The sequence below is a fragment of the Poecilia reticulata genome, chromosome 21, assembly GCF_904066995.2.
Source record: "Poecilia reticulata chromosome 21, P_reticulata-male-v2, whole genome shotgun sequence".
Classification (NCBI taxonomy): Eukaryota; Metazoa; Chordata; class Actinopteri; order Cyprinodontiformes; family Poeciliidae; genus Poecilia; species Poecilia reticulata.
This window is the reverse complement of record NC_088850.1, coordinates 8,476,213-8,497,480: the sequence shown is the minus strand read 5'-3', so window position 1 is coordinate 8,497,480 and position 21,268 is coordinate 8,476,213. Positions and strand designations below refer to the sequence as shown.

The following is a 21,268-nucleotide window of genomic DNA, read 5'->3' as shown; positions in this document are numbered from 1 at the left end:
AAGTTGGGATTACTGACTCTGGTGTAGTTGTTTCTCTTATACGCCATTTGAAAACTGCATTTTGCATTTAGTCAGGTTATCTTTGACTGAGTTTGATGATCTGAAACATGCAAGTGGAAGTAAAAAAAAAAAAAAAAAAGAAGATAAAACTGGAAAACTGTAAGGAAAGAAAACATTTTCTGAAGGCACTTTATGCTAGTTTGGTTTGATCTGCCACATAAAAATCCAATACAATTTCTCATCATTTGTTCTAAACATTTGAAACTGGTTAACACCGGTTGCTTCTCACATTTTCTATTTTGCTCTTTAAATTATCTTATTAAATAACCACAATATTTCTACAATATGCACTTCTTCTGTCTTGGATATGATAAAATCGAGGTTTGGTTTGTGGGATCTGTTGACATATTTAGGAAGCAGAGCAGCAACTGAAAGCTGAAGAAATGCACCTGTTTCCTGTACCGACAGTTATGGGGATGCTGCAGCAGCTGAGGCGAACAGCAGCGCTCCCAAACACGGGAGGAAAATAAGAACAAACCAAACAACAATGTGAGCAGATAGTTAAAACATGTATATGTTGCAAACAGACCATCTCTCTTTTTGAGATTAAAGCTTCTGAAAAAACTAAATGTAGCAAAACTGATTAAAAGCTGAGCAGGAGAGACATTTTTTTAAGGCCAGTCAGGTTAAAATTTGACAGAGCATGGTTCTGTTTAGGATATTAGTCACTAACTGTAAATGTTCATTCAGCAGGCGTGACTGAGCATTAACTCTGTCAACAAAGACATGACCAAAGTGTATAAGGCTATTTGTTAACAGCCAAGAACATGTTTAGCAAAGTCTTGAAATTGCAAATATTTTCTATTAAAGGGGAGCTATTATGTATTTTCCTGGCACGTAGTGCCACTTTATAGCGCAACCAAGTAATTACGATACATTCAGTTTATATAAATTTTCCAATGTATCGTCTTGAAACTGACCTCTGTCTCTTTCTGACACTCCACATTCAGCATGTCATCACAACAGTACTTCTCAGGGTTTTTCCCCCAGTGTATTGCAAGCCTGGTGGGCCATCAGGCTTTACTTGAACCCCCTCCAGGCTTAACATTGCTTATTTATTTAAGTTTTTTAAAAATGTTTGCATTTTTAAGATTTTGTAGTTGGTGTTAGGGTATTAATCTTCCAATCTTCCAGTACCACATAATTATCAAGTGATATTTTCAAATTTCCTGTCAACTTTAAATATTTTTAAACTCAAAAACAGCGAGCGCCCTAACCACCAAGTTTTCTGAGAACCTTGCTTCTCATTATGTTGTTTACAGCTGTATGATAAATTCAGCAGATGTGCAGTTCCACCAGTTGTTTGCTAATTGCTGCTATTGTTAGTAGTTGTTAGTAACATTGGTGTAGTTTTGGTGCAATTGTTCTGAACAAACTACTGAAGTTTGTGTAAAATTTGCATGACTATTATTCGTTTTATAATTTTGTTGGAGCTAAATTAGCTTTTGTCAGCTTCTTCTGTTTTTGCTGGTAATGTTCTTGACCAGAATTGTCTTGCAAAAGAGATTTTTATTTTCTAAATAAAATCTGATATTCTCCAATGGAGTTTGACTTGAGTCTGTCACATCAACTTTCATTACTAAAACGCGAGCTTCATTTCTTTTTTATCGCAGTAGTTCACCAAAACATCATGAAACTGAAATGATTTGCAGCAAGAAGAGAAAAAACAATAACTCAAACAGCCACTCACCACACATGAGGTTGTATAATTCAATGTTTTCAAATGTTGGAACGACGTATTTAGTTTTAAATCCAGGACCGTATCCAATGAAGATTGCCTAAAAGAAAAAACAAACATAAAGCATCTTCATTCATTTCTTCTCGCACACATGATGAAATAAACTAAACCAAGCTTTTAAGCAACAACGCCTACCAGTCTGTGTACTGGAAAGCGTTATTCAGCCCCTCTGTTAACATCAAGACGTCAAACATCTGATTCACTCATTTAGTTCATTGGTAAATATTTAAAGAGAAGTCAAGCTCTGAAATGACCTAAACCTAAACAGTTTCCTATACTGAATTTCCACTTTGTGGGACAATAAAGGCTGTTTTTATTCTATTCTACACGAAAGGAGAGGAAGAAATCATTTTGGTTCTTACTAAATAAGTAACCAACTAAGTGCTTTAAGTCAAATTCCAGCATGTGACAAATTAATCTAGACAATTCAAAGAAACTGTGATGACTAAGATTAATTGCTGTGGTATTAAGTTTAAATCTTTCTGCATTTAGGTTGAGAGAAACTTCTCAAACTATTGCGCAATTATTGCAATTTGCTTAATTCTTGGATAATTTCAGTTCTCCGCACTACTTAAGGGCTCTGTAGAGGTTTGTCCAAATATTTCCTCTCCTGTCTATTGGTTTGTGGGTTTCTGCAAAAGAACCAGAGGTGGTTCAAGATCTCACTTTATTGTTTTCAAACATAAAAACGAAAGAATATTGAACTACTAAATATACCAATTACTTGTTTTTAAAGTCCCTTTACTTCATCACAGAAGCTTTTTATTCCTTCAAGTCTCAAATACCCAAAGAGGTTAATATTATGATTACAGAAATTGTTGATTATTGTTGTTTTTTTTCCTCATATATTAACAGCTAAATATAAGAAGTTCCTGTTTTCTTAAAAATAAAAAACGTCATGATACAAAATGTCTTGACCCTAGCAAGACCACACACATCCTTCCTTCCTCTGACCTGCATGTTGGTGAAGAGATTGTCTGAGCCATGGAAACCACCGGTGCAATACTTGACATCGTCTTTTTTACTGAGGAGAAAGCATTTGAACAGGAAAAGCAAAATTAGAGGAAATTGTACATTAAACATCTTCCACTGCAGTTGTGGATGTTAAGGACCGACTCTGTCAAGTCAGTAGCTTTATTTATCCAGCTTGAAGCAATTTACCACAATTATAGGGTTGGTGCAAATCAAAGGATTTGTGCTATTCCTTCCCAACATGCTTCGTTCATCACACATGGTTCCTGTCATTAGTTACTGTAAAAGATTTATGACTGCAGTTTATCCATCATGTGATGTGTCACCTACTCTACATGCCATTTAGAAAAAAATTACAGCCTTTTCATTACAAAAAAAAGTGCTCTGATGTAAACCTCTTGGAATATTCTATAAGAAAAAAAAACTTTCTAAGCACAAGTTATAAGAAGTAAAAGATAAAAGTTATCTGTCTTCTATCAGAAAAATGCACTTTCTGAATAAAAAAGAAAGTGTTGTGCTTTCTGAACTATCAGTTCAAGTATCACAATAACAAATTTTGCTGGATGATAAAGTGTAATAGAAGTTATTGCGATAAGCGATAATATTGTTGTTTTCAGATCATTTTTAAGTAAAATAACAGTAAGGGGAAAACAATAATACCGTATCTTCCGCACTGTAAGGCGCACCTAAAAACCTTCAATTTCCTCAAAAGCTGACAGTGCGCCTTATAATCCGGTGCGCCTTATATATGGACCAATATTGAGCCACAACAGGTCTAGCAACTACGGTCACCGACTTCATTTTCCCCCGTAGAAGAAGAAGTGCGCGGTGCATGCTGGGATAGTTGTCAGAACGTTGGTTTGTTAATAAATGTGATAATACATTTAAAGCCAGGGGTGGGGGAGGGGCAGGGGCAGAGAGACAGAGACTGTGGCGGCAGCGTGTCGGTTGGTCTGTGTTACCCAGAAAGCAGTTGGGCACAATATCACAACACCAACACCGTGACTGGGGCAGCCTACTATATAAAGTACTCAGGGAACACTTCTTTACAAGTGTGGATGTGTAATAATGTCGTACGGAACATATTGGCAACCCAAACCGAAGCGTCTATTCTATGCGCCTTATATATGGGAAATGTTTTAAAATAGGCCATTCATTGAAGGTGCACCTTATAATCCGGTGCGCCTTATAGTGCGGAAAATAAGGTATAATAACATATTTTCAAAGATCAATAAACTTTAAATTCTAATGAACCTTTAACATTGGAACTGGAAGACATTTTAAGTATCCAAAATAAATAAACAAAACAAATAAAATGATTTTTGAAACTTTGTAAACAAAATTTTCCTTCAAAAAAGCGCTAGTTGAGACCATAGCACCAAACTAAAGACTTTTATCAGCCAGTTTTTAGTAGAAAGAGAGAAAAAAGAGAAATGATAAATCATGCTGATGAAAATTATTGTTTTAATTTATCATGTGATTAATTGATTTATTGAATATTGCGACAGTCCTGGGGATTGTAAATCCTTTTGGCCTCATAGTGTCCAAAAAACGTATGTCATAATATTCATACGTTATAATAAAACTAATATTATAGAGATAACATAAACTACTACTTAATTTACCAGTTTCTATGTTTTCATTTTTCATGTTTGAAGACGAAAATAACAAAAAATATATATAACTGCAATAATCAAGATGTCAGTAGCATAAAGGATTGTTGTTCAAAAGTTATTAGATAATTTTCTATAAAATGAAAATCATTATTTTGTGAGGGATTAATAGTTTTTATTTTTTCCTCCATCTTTCTGCTCCAGCGAGTTTTTCCATGTTTTGTAACATATTTACAGAAATACTTATAATCGCAAATTGTGGTATTTATCATTTCAGACCTTTCTAAATCGTCCCAAAATCAAAATCCCCTCATAGCATAAAATAAAAAAACACCCAAACTAGACAGACTTTGTTGCTTAACTAAACCATATTATTAGTTTGGAGCAGATTTTAGTCACTAATGTAGTCCAGTTTATGCTAACTGCTGTGCCAAAGGAGATGATGATCTGATTACTTACAGCGCTGCCTGCCAGCCCTCCTTCATGTACAGGTGACCCCTCTCTATGCGCTTGTTGTAGGCAAAGTGCATCCTTTTGGGGAGGTTTTCTTTGAGGTACGGCCTCATTGGCTGATTGGGGACCCTGCACTTCAGAATGCACACAGAGGAAAAGGATCAACACATAGCAGAGAGACGACGGGACTGTTTGTCATGAAGCCATGCAAGCACATGATTTTTCATTCTTACTATCAACACAAAAAGTCACGCTTGAAATATTTGGCATACCGACAGGTTCTTTATCAGGCCTTCATAGTTGACTGTGGAAATGAACAGTAAGGGAAAGTCAGGCTCTCTGATTTCAAGCAGACTAAGACCAAAAGATGGTTAAATCTGCACGGACAGGAACTCACAGGAGAAGTAGTCCTGTGGGAGGCGCTTCGGTCGGATGCGAGCTGCTGGGCCTTGGATGACCGTGAAGTTGGATGTGTCTTGCTGGTATGTCGACACATATGCTGCCCTTTGACAGGAAGCCTCCTCCATTCCTATTGAAGTAAAGACTTTGTATGAATGTCGGCCATCAAAATACTTTTCAGAGAAATAAATAATAATAGATTACAAGTGTATTATTGCTCCTTTAACTACTGGTATTCCTATGGTGCAATTACAAGGTCTCCAATCTGCAGCTGTAAAGCCTTAATAACTTTGGCAAAAGGTAATAAAGAACCTGCATATAATTGCAGGTTTTAGTTGTTTTTCAATTTTTTCTAAAAATATCCTTAACATAGTTAACATTTTTATCATTAGGTTGGTAACTAAGTACATTTTTAGAAGCAAAATCAGCTTTATGGGCCAAAATTGTGCTCCCAAGAAATAATTTTGGCACTTACATTATTCTGACGTTACGTATACATATATAGACTTTCACGAATACAAAAGTTTTTTTATATAGCATTTTCCACAAATAACATTCCATAGGAAAAAAATCTGTTAATTTTATTGCAAAAATGTTACATCTTTCTTTATTTTAAAACCTGAAAATAGAAATTAAGGATGTTTTCTTATACAAGGACAAAAAAGTACATTTGTATGTTTGTTACAGGATGTTTTGTCAAATTGATAAAGAAACAAACTGACCTTGAACAACTTAGTGGACGGATGAAAATAACACAGCAACATTGTTGTGTTTTACTTTTTACAGTTTCAAATTCTGCCTGTCATGGGATGTGACGAAACACTCAAGTTCACAATTACTGAAAGTAACCTCAGTTTAAAACTGTTTAAAATTTTAACTAAATCCTTTTGTCTGTAAACAGAGTAAAACTTTTACACAGTGGAACATTACCTCTGCTAAGGCTGTAAATAATTAATGAGCACTCGTGGCAGGGAGTTGAGAAAAATGTCAGCAGGTTAAAGCTTTCCAAAAACAAAAACTCAGAAATCGGCTACAAATTTAAAGCAGGGTAAAAATCTATAAATTGTTATAAGCTCACATTTAACTGCAGCAAATTAGACACCAATTTGATTCAAAGATCTTTACAGATCCTCACAAAAACAATCACTTTACGGCTCAACATCTGTCAACAGTATTTTGGGTGGGACATGAGAACCCTGCTGCGTGCGTCTTGTTTTCTGTGTTTCATGACAAACTGCAAACTAATAACTACTACTATGCATATACGTTGGTGTCTTTTCTTAGAAGAAAACTCTTTGATGGGAATCGCTGGGCATTGCCCTGGCCACGCGCTCATAGGAACATTGATCTCTGCTGCGTAATTACAGGGCTAGACATATGGTCTCCAGATACTCATAGAAACGCTTCTCTCAAAAATACCCCCGTTGTGTGATAGGAATAACTGATTTTTCATCCTGTAGTCGGTGGAATCTCTTCTCAGTCATGCAACTCATGTATTTTCTGTCTTTATTGGTCTTATTTATTATTGGTCTTATTCTAATTTTCTGATCATATTTCTCTAAGTTCTGTCTTTTGAACAGAACACCAACCTCACCGTGATCAGATATGACCATTAAGTTGACACACTGGTGAAGATCTCTTGTAAAAAGTCCATCCAGGAGATCGCCCAGAATCGAGTCAACCTTCTCCAAAACAGCGATCATCTGAAGGAACAACAGAAAGCCGTAAGCGCTTTGGTTCAACACAATGGCAACAAGAACAAGCCTAAGGCAGCAACGGTTTTAACTCACCTGTGAACTTTTTGGGCCGTAAATATGTCCTGTGCTGTCCGGTTCTTCCAGGTACAAGGTGAAAAAGTCAGGTCTAAAACCAGAAACACAATAATGAAGCAGGATTTGTGCTTTTCCATGAGAGTTTCAGTGGTTAACATAGAATAAGCAGCACCTTTCATTCTCGGGTAAACTCAGCCACTCGAACACCGTTTCCAGTCTGTTCTCAAACTTAATGTTCCTGCACACAAAAAGTTTGTAAAGGCGCCATTACAAAAACATCTTATACACTGAAAGTTAACATAAGGACATATTTAATAAGGTTCAGCCTTACCTGTCATACATCTTGTAGAGAGTTGGGAATGATCCATTAATAGCAACATCAGAACCTGGCCAGAAGAAAGTGCCTGCTTTTAGTTTCTGACGCATTGCGGTGAGCCACACCTGAATAAGAAAAACAAAGGAAAAAGAAAATAGTGCAGGGTTTTTGATGACGTCAGAGAAAATGGACACAAACGAGAGACATGGGATCTTTTTTTGAGTCATTTCGAAGAAGTTTAATCTCTCCATTCTTTGAAAAATTCGTTTCAATCTGTGGGTAGGATGGCTCTACTGACACATTAATGCTCTAAACATATTTTGGCACACAGGATTTGTAGTACTGGTTTGGTAGTCTTTACTGAAAGACACTGCTACGCAGGGTGATCATTATTCCCCTTTTGCAAAGTCAAGCAGCTGCTGCACATAAGAGAGTGAAGCGGAGCAGCTCGTCACACAAAAGAGGATTGCGATCAAGTTTAAGTAAGAGCCACAAAGTGCTTAAGTAAGCACAACTATCACAAGCCAACACTTAACAAGAGCTGAATCCAAAATTTCAACAGGAACGTTGCAACGGGGAGGGCAAATTACAGCATGATGAATACTCAGACTTACGCAAGGCAGGAAATCCTTTTTCATGAATCACAGCAGAGTTTGAATAAGACCAAGTTGGGTAAACCATGAGCAACTCGGAGACATTCAGATGTTACAGTAAAAGTGTTGCTCAAATCTGCTTTGTGATCTTGTATCTTGATAAGACCACACTTTAATTCCTGAAAGAACTACAGGATTGAAATTCTACCTTTGCACACAGACACTCACCGGTTCGCCCTGGTACCAGTTTGAGTTGAATTTCTCGTCTGTTTTCAAGGTGAAAAAGGCGTTTCGGGTCACATCATACATCTTGTTGTCTACGATCCCATGAGACTCGGGATAAAGACCCTGCAGGAGACGGAGATCAAATAAACACACAGGCACACTGAGTTGTTTTGATACAGTAGTTACAGGGGTTTCACTTCTGTTTTTCTGAAAATAAAAAGCTCCAGACATTATTAACGCCTTTGTGGTTCTATAAAGCTCCTTAAAATGTGTTTTTAATCCCCCTAAAATGCATTTCATGCTCATATTTGTGCCTCCTGTATTCTGCATTGTATTTTCTGGGCGTCACAATTTGGCAGACTGTATCACTGGACATACTAAAAAGTTTACTTTAATGGCGGGGTCTGTTTTTGAAAAACAGAGGTGGAATCCATCTTAAAAAGCTGTTTTTTTTTCCATGCACATGTAAGCTATTGGGTCTCGACAGAGCAATGACTTTCTAACGCTGCGGGAAGAGAAAACCTTGAAGCACACATTAAGAAAGAAACTAACAGCAGTGGTGAAAAGCATTTAAAACATTTAAAGTTATGTCCTTTATATCCAAAACTAGAGCAAGTTCAACTCATCTAATACTAGATATAAACTTTAAAATATGTAACTTATTGGGTTTAAACTGCATTTATTTGAGATTCTGGTGTGAGCCATCTCTTTTAGACTTTGGACACATAAAATGACAGATTTCTAAAGATTAAACCAGATGTTCTTTCCTTTATGAACCAATTTTTCATTGTTAGGAACCCTTGTTGTGTCTCAGATTAAAACATGACGACAATTGAAATGTGAGAGCATGCACTCATTAATGAGGCAGGTTGAATAAAAATTCTATCATGATAAATCATTTCAGAAGTTATCTCACTTTAGGAAAAGTGCTACATATAAAAAAAGGCTGCAGTAAGTTGGTACAATTAGTGTGCATTTTTTGATTTAATTACAGCATTCGGTCTTCTTAGGTAGGAGTTTATGAGCAACACTCCAACAACTTGTTTTAGCAAAGCTGTAGCACATATTCTGCTATCAAAATGCTAATTTTGTCATCTCCTGAATGATACTTTTGAAAAAAGAGACAATTTTGATTCTTAGTTCCCTCTTTGTAACTTCAGGCTTCAGATAAAGGATACAAAAGGAAACTTTTGCTTCACGTTAATCAGATTAAATGTAATTGTTGTCCTGGACATGCTGCTTTCAAGATCTAAAAAAACTTTTTAAACGTAATAATATTTTAACAAAGTGTTACATTATTTGAATGAGCGCATAAAGTAATGATGACTAAATTAAACTCATGACAAACTGAAACATTTACAGCACATGTGTCAAACTCGAGGCCCGGGGGCCAAATCTGGCTCGCTGTAGCTTTTTATGTGGCCATCTAGAAATTACATCAATAAGTCCCTCCAGTTTTTCACAAATCCTCAAAATTCATGCAAAATTCACACAAAATCAACAGATCTCCACATTTTTTTTCTGATTTTACTGCTAATTTTTCTCAAAATTGGCCAAAAACATTGAGTTTGATAAAAGGTCACACTTAACATCACACAATAGCACAAATATCGTAAAAAGTCCTTACAAATATTTTTATATTAGCACCACAAAATCTGTGATTTTGATTGCAAAAAAAAAAAAAAAAAGAAAAATCACAAAATCCTGAGCGATGCGAAAAGATGTTCAATGTTATTTAATTTTAAAAAATGCTTATTGAATGCTGAAACAAACAACTATTTATTGATATTTTAACAACTTAATGGGTTTTATCAATACATTCTGCCACAACCGGCCCTCTAAGAACATTCAGATTTTTTTATATAGCCCAAAGTGAAAACGAGTCTGACGCCGCTGACTTACAGTAACGATGGTGTAGTGGTTGGGGAAAGTCTTTGTGGGATAAACAGGCCTCATGTAAGATGTTGTTGTTCCATCCTTTCCTGCAGAACAAAAATTGCTTGTAACATCAAGAGAAAAATCTTGACGAGTTGAGGTGGCGACCGCTTTTTTGACTTACGCAGCTTGTTGATGATGGGCAGCCGACTATGGTGATCTTTCAGGTACTCTGCTCGGAAACCGTCCAAGGACACGAGGAGAAGAGGAGGTCTGGAAAAACTAGGCAAAGGAAAAACCTCACTTATTTAATTTGCTCGTCTTGCTTCCATGTATATTGAGCAGGAAACGGTATGAGAAAATAGGTGTGGGAACCTCGCAGGGCTGCCTGTTTACTATAAGCAGCTATTTCTTGATGCTAACCTGCAAGATCAGTGATAAAAAACCAACAGTGTGAAAACAGGGCGCTTATATTACTGATGAAATATTTTGTAACTGAAGGAGCTGAACTTGACCCATAGATGGAAACATGTTTTGACAACCTGCACATTCAGCTTACTGAATGTACTCAGGTTGCAAAAGAGGACTTTTGCAACCTGAGTACAGAAAACACTGTTTGAAAGCCTTTAGGCTGTGAACAAATTAATAAATGCATTCATTCATGAAGAAACGTCTCTGCATGTACACAATATGACTATTTCCTTAGAGTACAAATACTCACTTTCAATATATGAAAGTGTGGTTTGCATACTCAGGGTCAAGTAAAAAAATAAAACACAGACCACATTTATGCGGTTTCCATTTTAAAACAAAAGTTCAGGTCATTCTGAGCAACATGTTTAATTTACCACTGCAGGATGCGTCTGTCTATATTTTACTCTGTGTTTGTGTGTGCTTTCATCTCATGCAAACACACACTGACACTCCTCACAAGCACATGCCTGATTAGTCAAAGTCATTAACCCAGTTTCCATAGCGACAACTACTATTTCCCAATATAATGACATCATTGGGGGGAAAAAAAAAGCAAACTGAGATTTTGGGTTGGCTACACTTCTTCAAAAAACATAAAGGAACAAATTAAACTGCCTAAATGTAGGAAAATGTCACCATTTAAAATTTTATCACCATTTTATTACCATCTTCCAACAAAGAGCTTTTTACAACAGCAATTGACGCGACTGAATAACTTTGTTTGTAGCAACATGTCGCACTGAAAAAACAAATCAGATGATCCAACTAGTTAATTTCTCACAAATTAAGTTGATCAAATAGATGTTAAGTTTAAGTTATTTTAGCATATATAATTTGATTCCATGAATCATTTTAATATTTTATTTTAAAGTTGGAGCTCCATTCTCTTTTTTCACTGCATAAAGAAACATATCCCACAGTTTCATTACCCAGGTGGACACTTAGCCTCCCCGATCTCCTCTGTGAATTTTTTCCAGAGACTTCCTCCTGTTGAGAAAGAAAAACAGCATCAGTAAAAATGTTATGTTAATTGTGATTTATATTTTTTACTGTCAATCTCTAAGCCAGACCACAAACACTTATAAATTATGGGATTTAAATTCCCGAATAAATAATAATGAGACTGTCAAGTTATTATTATTATTTTTTTGAAATACAACTTTCAATTTAAGCACATTTTCAACATCCAAATAATCCGACATTAACAATGAACAATGCTGCAGGATCAGCAATATTATTCTTTTCAGCACAATTTTCCCTTGATCATTACAAGTCATACTCTTGTAAATGGTAACACGTTAGAAATATTAGTTTTTAATAAAATTGTTGATGCCCCTTTTTCCAAGAAGGTGAAATTAGAGAATATAGAGAGACAGTTTCTTACACAGACCTGGTCCTAATAAAAGTGAGATTTGCCAAGTATTGTGGTCTTGCATCATTTAGATATTCAAATTAGTATCCATCTAAACCTTTCCAGACAACAGTTTGCCATGAAAAACCTTACAAGAGGTTGATTCTTTGGACAGAAAAGCCCCCAGAATACTGAAACCTCTCTAGGTGACAGTTTTTCTAATATTGGTTTCAAAGTAATAGTTGAGTTACGTGACGGCCTTTCCCCATTCACACTAAAAAGATATCTGGACTTAGAGGTACACAGAGGACACTGTGTTCTTCCAGAAAAGCTAGGGAAGCATTTCCAGTCAATCGTGTTTCTTTTAATCTGAGGAAATGTTGAGCAGAAACAGGCTTAACAAGCAGAGAACGGAAAAGAATGAGCGTTTCACGCCAGATTCTCCACCGGACGACTATGATTACAGATAATAAAAAACATCTGAATTTTCTTCAAGAACTAATTCCAGTAAATGGATGTTTTATCTCTAACTCCTAAAATAATGCAACTATTGAGCCCATGACGTTTATAGATCCTTTCAACTATTATTTATCCTTCACTGATCCACAAAAGACATCTTGTTTTCATTTAATAATTTACATAACTCAAACAAACTTTTTAAGCCAGTTTACAGGAAGAAGATGCCATTGAAATAGTTGAACTGGTGGTCACGCTATGTTCCAGTTTACACAAACACTCACAATCTGCTCTGAAACCTTCATTAATTTATAGCGTGTCAAAAATGGCTGACATCCAGGAAGCTGAACAATACAGCTTAGGTCACAAGTTTGGACAGACCTACTTCACAATAAAAGGATTAGGGTGTGTACGTTTTTGTCTGGCTCTCTCAGTTAAACAACTTTTTAGAAGGAATATCCTGCAGAATCATTGCTGTTTATAGTGTTTCCTTTTGGATTAGATTAACTTTGATGTCAACAAATGGCCATGGTCAATTAAATCCCACTTTGAGTTTATTGGCTGTTTTAGTGACAGCCAAAAGAATGACGTCACAGACATAAAATCCAAACTCTGCTGGCGAAACACCGGAAGGGGAAACCACTTTTCCGAAAGTATCTGCAGGTTAGTCATGTGAAACAATTTGTCAACATCATGCAGTGGCTACTTTTCCACTCCGGGATTAAAATCACTTTTTATTAAAACCTAAAAGGATTCAGAAAAAAAATGTTAATGATCCTTTTGAGGTCTAAATGCTGCAGTTTGATCAAATGCTCTTGTTAAATACTAAGTGTTAAAAATACATTTTATTTGGGATAGATCTTTGTGATGTCATTCCTCAGTATTGTAAGCATTAATCAGTAGTGGCTCTAAGCTGCTCTCACTTCCTCTGTTTGATGTTCACATCTGCTTTCAGCTTGCAGATGTTAACATTTCTTTGTTCCCATTGCTCCCTGTTTATACAAGTAACTCATGGTTTCCTTTTATCCCTGCAAGATTCTAGTCGTTGTCGTCGTTTTTGCATCAAAAGTTGAGAGTTTCCTATCCTGCAGCTACTTTAGATTTGGTCACTTTGTAATTCTAATAAAATGTATCAATTTTCTACTGTTTCTCATACTGAATCAGCCCCAACAGCTCTGACCTGCATTTCTCAACATTTATAGTTTTGCTGAGTTTGAGAGCCTGAGATTCTTTCTTGTAGCAGATAATCAGGAGCCTCTGTGAACACAGTCACCAGATTCTAACAGGTATATTTTCAGTACTTTAAATGATTTCCCATTACCCTAACGAACCGTGCCAAACTATTTTTATTTCATGATGATGGACTGAACAGTGACCTGTGAGATTTCACAATGTAAGTTTCCAGAGAAGATTTAAGCTTCTCTGGAAACTCATCCTTGACCTATTCCTTTGTTTTCAGGATCCTGTTTGTTCACTCATATATGAACCTCTGAGTCATTCACAGAACATCTGTTATTATACAGAGATTAAAGAACATGCAGAGGGACTCTGTTGACATCTAAGGTATATTGTTGTAATGTGTGTTTATTAAGGAAGAAAAATATACACCATGCTTTTTGTTTTTTGCACATCATTTGAAAAACTATTCTCTTTCACTTCAAAAACATGTAAAATTGTGTTGGTTTGTGTAAATAAAAAGATAAGGGTCTGAAATTATAATGAGAAAAATATGCAAAAGCTTTAAAGGTATAAGTATCTTTGCAAGGTCCGGTACAGCCAAATTCAATAAGCTGGAATATACATCCTGATGAGTCTTGATTGTCAGATTAAAGGTAGCTTTAAAAAAAAAAACACACATCAAACTCACATTTCTGTTTAAATTTGTTTTTTTCTATTAAATGTGTTTTTGTTATCAGTTAGCAAAAAAAAAAAAAATCATCATGATTAAGAGAAAAAAGTTGTCTAAACATAACTTTTTTGTGTACAAATGTGTTTTGCCTGTGTGTTTTCATTTAGCGAAAATAAAACCTGTATGAAATGTTGTCACTGTTGGTGAAATCTAAGAAAGAAGGTCGTTCCCACAGACAATGAGACACCAGACAGGATATTCGAGGTCTGCTCCCTCACAGTTTACGGACAACTAATACATTTGTCAAGTGCTTTGCTGACAGGACATGGAACAGTAGACTCTTATCATGCTGGTGAGAAGGCCCCTTCTCACCGCCTCGAGGTCAGCGTTGTGGTTTGGAGCGAACATAGGGAAGCAGTGTCCCAAGAGAATCAGTCACTGTGATCTTTAAATCCACTAGAAAATCCATGCTCAGCATTTTATACAACACACAGACTCCATCTATAGAGAAGACTGACTATTTTTCATGTCTTGTCATCTGTTTCCAAAACCAACATCCGGAAAGAAGTGTAAATGTAAAACGTAGGAGACGGCACGTAAACAAGAGTCTGCACGTGTGGAAAATCCGATCCGATTCTTTCCATATGGCTTTCAAGTTGGTGGGGCAGGGAAAGCGAGGGGAAAACCTATCACAGCAGAGGGAACACCCCACCCTAGAGGACTGCAGCCCACACTCACCGCTACTGCCCCAGAAAAGCAGGAGGGATGTTTTGGCGTGCCAGCGTGCAATGAAAAGCACATTGGTGCCGCGGACCACATTCAACCAGAGAGAGACTACGCTTCCGCAAAACATTCCTCTTTCACAAAAACGTGGTTACAGCAAGTTTAGTGTAGGATCCCAAACAGCAAGGCTGCTCAGGGGTTAATTTGAGACTGTCCCATGAGTGTTAACATTCACGTCTAGCTTCTCAGTAACCCGACCCACCTCACCTTCTTCCCTAACGTGTTGCGAGTTTCCCCCAGGGTCCAACGTGGGTCTTTCTCAGGAATAACCGTTTGTGCTTTTTTTCTCATAAATCTCACAGCAACTTTGATGCAACAAAATGCCATTCTGGACCATAAAAATATTACCAGCGCACTAAACAGAACCTGAATGCAGATTTCTCCAAAGGTAACGTGATCGATGGCGTCATGCAATCACTGGAAACGGATTCGATTCACAGTTGAGTCAACATTTAAACCCATGACTTAAGAAATGGAAAATCAGAAACATGCAGCTACCCGCACAAAGAATGTCAACAAAAGAAACAAAAGAGGAACAAAGACCGGTACAGAAACCTGAAACTACACAGAATCCTGGCATTAATATAAACACAGAGAAGTTGACATAATTAACCTTTTATGTGGTCAGCAATCTGCTTTGTGTGCACATTCTTCTTAATCCACCAATCTATATTTTGCTAATTGCTCATTTTCCTGGTGTAAAGGGCTCAGCACAGAGTCGCTTAAAGCGCAGATGGAAAGCATTAACAAAGATTTGCTTTGCCCACATCTTTATGCAAGACTTTTATTAAAGGGGCAGTATATATGTTTTCCAGCCACATAGAATCATTTTGTAGCATAATCAAGTCAATATGTCACCTTCAGTTGCTATAAAATGCTATGTATATCAATATGACTCAAAAGAAATTCAACTATGTAATTTCGCACCTTGAAATTGGGCATCTGTCTCTTTAAGAAGTCCTGCTCTTTCCAACACTTTTGAGGAAATCATCACAACATCGCTCCTCTATTAACCCTCTAACAACAAATTTTACCAGCATTGCACTGAGAAGTAAATCATATAACGAGCTCAGCAGATGCATAGCCCCAGCAGGTGTTTGCTAATTGCTGCTGGCTAGTCTGAGGGAACTGTTGCGGGGTTTCCAAGTTAAGTGGAAATTTGGAAACTGCAGCTCAGAGGAGGAGCTGAACCCATTTGTTTTGTACAGCTGAATGGCTGCTATGGAGATTAAAGGATTTCTCAAGCATGCATGAAAGAATCAAAGCAGAACTCCAGATGAGTTTTTGATGACGGAGCAAAACTATGGCACACATAATACTGCCCTACTAAAAATGGGGTTGTGTACCTTTATACCAAAAGCTCTACACAGAGTAGCACATAAAACAAAACAAAAGAAGAAATCGCTAAGTATTTAAAGCCTTTTCTTAAAGCAACCTCATTCCCCACATGAATGTTCAATTAGATTTAAGTTTAAGTCTTTCACAAAGCACTTTGGAGGAGGTTTTCTTGTAAAATCAGCTTTAACTTTACCTTATGTGTTGACTAGATACCCTGTTTCATCCACACCATGATGCTGTCACCACCATGCTTCACAGTTGGCATTAATATTTAAAATGAAATTTCAGATGGACACTTCCTTTGCATGAACTGCTTGGTTAGTAGTTTAGTATGTGCTCTCACCTGAGATTTTAAATAAACAAGTGTGTTTGCATCCAAATCAGGGTCAATCAGTTGAATCTAGGGTTAGTCTAGTGAATTTGTAAAAACATTTGAAGGATGATCAGAGGAAAACGTGAAGCACCTGATCTTAATCTGTACTATTTAGGCAAAGGATCTGAATAGTTATATGCAAGTAATTCATCACTTTATTTGAGAAATTTCCTCCTGTCATTATGGTGTACAGTGGACAGAAATGTGAGAAATTAAGTCATGTTGGAATCAAATTTAGGTTAGAAATACTCGATTGGAATAAGGTTGTTGTTGGGATCAAACTAAAAAGAGAAAAAATATATTCCTGGTTGGAAATCCCCAAACCATTTCTTTATGTAGCTGCTTCTGCCTTTGAAAAGTCTACCACAGGAGAGATGACAATAATTAGTGCCAAACATTTTTTTTATGTTTAAGTTCCTCACTGATTCTGCTGAAATGCAGTTATCTGGACTGTAGGTCATGTCTGAGTGTTGATATGAATCATTATTTAGAAATGCATCCATTTCTGCAAAACTCAGAAAATGGAAATGTCACTTTATGTTTGGGGAGTGTTGAAATGGTCTGAAACATTTGGACAAGAGAGAGGAAGTCAGAGATAAACGGTTAGTGATAGAAGAAAGTGTAATGACTTGAAAACAAACATGAGGGGCACTTATTTAAATTAGTTTACACAACTACGAAACAAATTGACAATTGGCAGTTTTGTCAATGCAACTGATCATATGGGATTTAAAAATAACAAAGCATGTCAGCTTAACAAAGTATATTTTCTTAAACTTTGATTTTTAGGTAGCTATTACATGTAATTCAAGGGTTTCTGAGCTGACTGACTTGAGTGGATCATGTGTACAGTTTGGAAGTGGGTCATGCTGCATGGTGGCCCTAATGTATCTCTTTTTCCTGACAATCGGAAGCCTTGTCTGTTTATTTTGGATGTTTTCCGCGTTCATGTGTGGATTTTGTCCCGTCGCTTTGGCCTTCTTCCACATGGCAACGAGAGGAACGTAACTGTCAACACTGAATTTGCTTTTTCTCTCTCTTGTCACTGCGTTTATGTTGTACTCTTCCTGTTCTATCAACTCCTCAAACATGAATAAAGAGGTACAAGAAATCAAAGAGAATATGAAGATAATGGATATCACCAGATCAGGGGTGGACAATATGAACTTTTATAGCAATATTTTGTGGTACTGTTGTGATAACAATAAAAAAATATTTTTATGTAACTGTATAGCTATGAATGCATGGTACAGCATGCTTATCATCATTAATGACCCCTACATATTTTAAATATATATATTTATGCATAGTGCCTTTACATCTAGTATACTTCACATATAGTGCTTTTAGAATTTCATTTTCCTCAGTAAATAAAATAAATAAACAGAAATGTTTTTTTTTATCTGAGAATAGAGTCAGGATACTCTACCCAACTACTCTCTTTTGGTTTAATCAACAATGTAACATTCCTAAAGATGATACTCCAGCTCTATTCATCTAGCATCTAGTATGATGCCTTTTTCCTGGAACGGTTGTTTGATTTTTTTTTAAATTAATAATATTTTGATTGTTTGAATCTCTGTCAGTAATGAGTTTACAAGAGAGACAGAGCAATCCCCATTGACTTGCTGCAGTGATGCTAACTGGCATGTCAGTGAACACAGTGTAGCTCACCTTCTTCGCTGTGATAGCGAGGAGAAGTTATTCTGGTATGGGGAGGTAGAGCAGCTGGTGACTCATATTCACCTGTTGTAAAGTGTGCTAAAAGGTACAGGGACAAGTCAAATATATGCATATCTTGTTAAATATTTCCTTTCACTGATTAAGTGTTAGTGAAAAGGAGGCTAACAGTAGCCTGAAGCTAAGCTAGCTAAGCCAATGTGTTAGGAATAACACTACAGTCTACTCACTTCTCTTGAAGGAAAATTGGGTTATAAACTGATACCCTTTATTTATTTATTTTTCATTATCTTTTTTCTCTTGACTTTCTTGAAAATGTAATATTACTATTTTTCTAGACACCGGGGTTATTACCACTGTCGTTCATATCTTCTACTGAACACTGCTGCCAACTGCTCAGCAAGGAAAGTCGCTATTGGCTGTCCTAAATATCACTGGATTGCCATCCAGTGATATTTAGATATTCATTACCTAATTTGCATATTTGGTCACGAGCGATCTGGACACTAGATGACAGATGGCAAGGTAAAAGTGTTTCAAAATCCTCATTTAGAACTACAAATACACTTTATGAAATTATTTATGAATTTATTACTCATTAAATAAATTCATAGATTTATTTAATGAATCATATTATGGTATCATTCATTAGTTATGATACCGAATGATGTCATCATGTGCCTCAGATATGATATGTGCACTTTTAATTGTTTTAGGTGAGAATAATTACAGGGGGTAATATTTCCGTCATACTAGAAATTGCATTTTTATTGCCTATTATAGGGAATTTTAAAAGGTATTTTATTTATTTTGTATAGTTAAGATATATCTCTTGGTTTTCCTTATTGTCAAAATTAAGAGTGCATATCTATTTTTTTAGATATGACTTACAAAAACACACAGGGCATGAAGGGGGTCTATACTGTCATGATAAAAAGTCATGACTGTATATATAGAAACAAAACACTGAGGTTTTGGGAGGAAATGATGATGTGTTCACAAGTGACACATCTGTATGAAAGCATTGCAGAGTACTACTTACACTGTTCCAGAAAACTAAACGGGTTCATTAACTTGCTCATTATGTTCTGATGGTCAACAGTATTGAAAGTAGCAATGAGATCCAACACCTTGAAAACAGTACCAGAATCCACAGTCATCCTTAAATCATTTAGCATTTCTGGTTTGCTATTCCTGAGATGGGTTTAAGCTAAGGCTTTTCTGAGCCACTTGAAACATAACACATTAGTTTAAAAACTGTTTAACTGGAACAGGTTGCCAAGCACAAGATGATTACCAATGAAGCTTTAACAGTTGCAACGCTCTTACAAATGCCATTTGCATGCATATGCATTGCAACTCCCCTGCAATGAGCAGGGGTGTCAAACTCATTTTCGTTTTGAGCCAAATCAAGATCATGAATGCTCTTAAAGGGCCGGTTGTGCCAGAATGTATTTATAAAACCTTTTCACAAACTGTTAAAATATCAATGAATTCATAAAATTAAATATTATTATTGAACATATGTTCAGTTCCTCCAGGATTTCGTGATTCTCTTTGTTATTTTTTGCAATAAAAGTAACAAGGAATTTGTTGTACTAATTTGGAAATATTTGTGATATCTGCACTTATGTATGACGGTAAATGTGACTTTTTATTACATGCTGTAAAGATCAACCTGACATCAGTCCAAGATTGAGGGAGGTGTTTAGTACAAGTTAGAACCTTTTTGGTAATTTTAGAACAACTTTGCAATAAACTCCCAATTATTAGTGCAAAATACTGCGGGGATTTGTTGATGTTGCGTGAATTTCCTCGATGATTCTCAAAAAACTGGAGGGACTGATTGATATGATTTGGCAGTAAACATATAAAAACTGCATTGATTTATTTTAACACATAATATTTAAGCACACTTAAAGTTTAGTCTGGAATCTAGAGGGTCGCATAAAAAGCTACAGCGGGCCAGATTTTGACACATGTGCCCTAGAAAATATATCCTCAAACAAAAAAATACAAAATTCTTCATAATCAACAGTGTAAAAAGTCAGAAAACTGGGTGTCTTTGTGAAACTTACCTTTGCTCTTAGAGCCATTTTTATGTAAAATCGTCACAGTCACAATGACGATCAGTAAGCACAGCAGTGCAACCTGAAGAAAGACAACAAGTTGCTGTTTAGGTCACCAGAGGACATGATTCATTAAGCAGCACACACAAAAACAACTTTAGAGGCTTCAAAATCAAAAGCCTGAAACAGTGACTGGCTCTCTTACTATTTTTGGCAAACTTAACAGCTACAGTTTTGAAAGTTTCCCCATAACACCTCCAAGGATATTTCTTGTTGTTGGTGCCAAAAAGCTACATTTTTACCAACCAATTCTTGTCTTTAAAAATAACTTTAATTGAAAATGTCCTAATCTGTTCATCCTAGAAATAAAGAAAAGTGTTTCAAATAAATAACTAAAACCACAAAACTAAGTTGACATCCGGTCCTGTGATTCATACATTGCTCAACTTTATGCTCTGAGGCTTGCCAGCTGTTTAATCTTCATCTGTTAAAAATGAGTGGACCAAGTGCTGCTGAGTTTTTATCTGCTGAGGGACAGCAGCTCTGGAGAGTGAGGGGTTTGTAATTAAATGGGCGTTTCAAAGAAAACACTCTGTTTATGGAGAGATGGGGGCGTTCTGCCGTGTCTCACTGGCAGCAACGCCTAAAACAGACCCTCAGTGGTTCCTGTGGTTGTTTACTTACCCTGCAGTCTGAGACCGCTTGGCATCTTCTCCGTAGCCAGAATTAAATATTGTTTGTGAGAGGTTATATTTTGCTTTTTAACTTTGACCATCGTGCTATCACTTTGCTGGAAGCATTATTTTTAAATCACAACACACGGTGCAGTTTGCCGGAGCAACATTAAGCTATTGAAATTAAACATAGTTCAAGATAGAA

At 36.3% G+C, this 21,268-nt stretch overlaps 1 protein-coding gene across 4 annotated transcripts in view; it reads right to left on the bottom strand.

The window, feature by feature from the left end:
* The window catches only part of enpp1 (ectonucleotide pyrophosphatase/phosphodiesterase 1), a 37,002-nt gene that overhangs the window by 11,299 nt on the left and 4,435 nt on the right, over positions 1–21,268 (bottom strand). For 3 of the 4 annotated variants that reach the window (XM_008397515.3, XM_008397513.2, XM_081602323.1), the window contains 15 exons: positions 20,399–20,471; positions 18,315–18,401; positions 11,420–11,477; positions 10,201–10,298; positions 10,044–10,123; positions 8,145–8,264; positions 7,339–7,448; positions 7,180–7,245; positions 7,026–7,098; positions 6,830–6,938; positions 5,234–5,365; positions 5,109–5,140; positions 4,843–4,970; positions 2,753–2,822; positions 1,751–1,838 (listed from right to left, as the gene is read on the bottom strand). In XM_008397515.3, coding sequence (XP_008395737.1) covers positions 1,751–1,838; positions 2,753–2,822; positions 4,843–4,970; positions 5,109–5,140; positions 5,234–5,365; positions 6,830–6,938; positions 7,026–7,098; positions 7,180–7,245; positions 7,339–7,448; positions 8,145–8,264; positions 10,044–10,123; positions 10,201–10,298; positions 11,420–11,477; positions 18,315–18,401; positions 20,399–20,471 — 1,324 coding nt within the window. The remainder of the gene's footprint in view (positions 1–1,750; positions 1,839–2,752; positions 2,823–4,842; positions 4,971–5,108; positions 5,141–5,233; positions 5,366–6,829; positions 6,939–7,025; positions 7,099–7,179; positions 7,246–7,338; positions 7,449–8,144; positions 8,265–10,043; positions 10,124–10,200; positions 10,299–11,419; positions 11,478–18,314; positions 18,402–20,398; positions 20,472–21,268) is intronic. The other variant, XM_008397514.3, reaches the window with a different exon arrangement.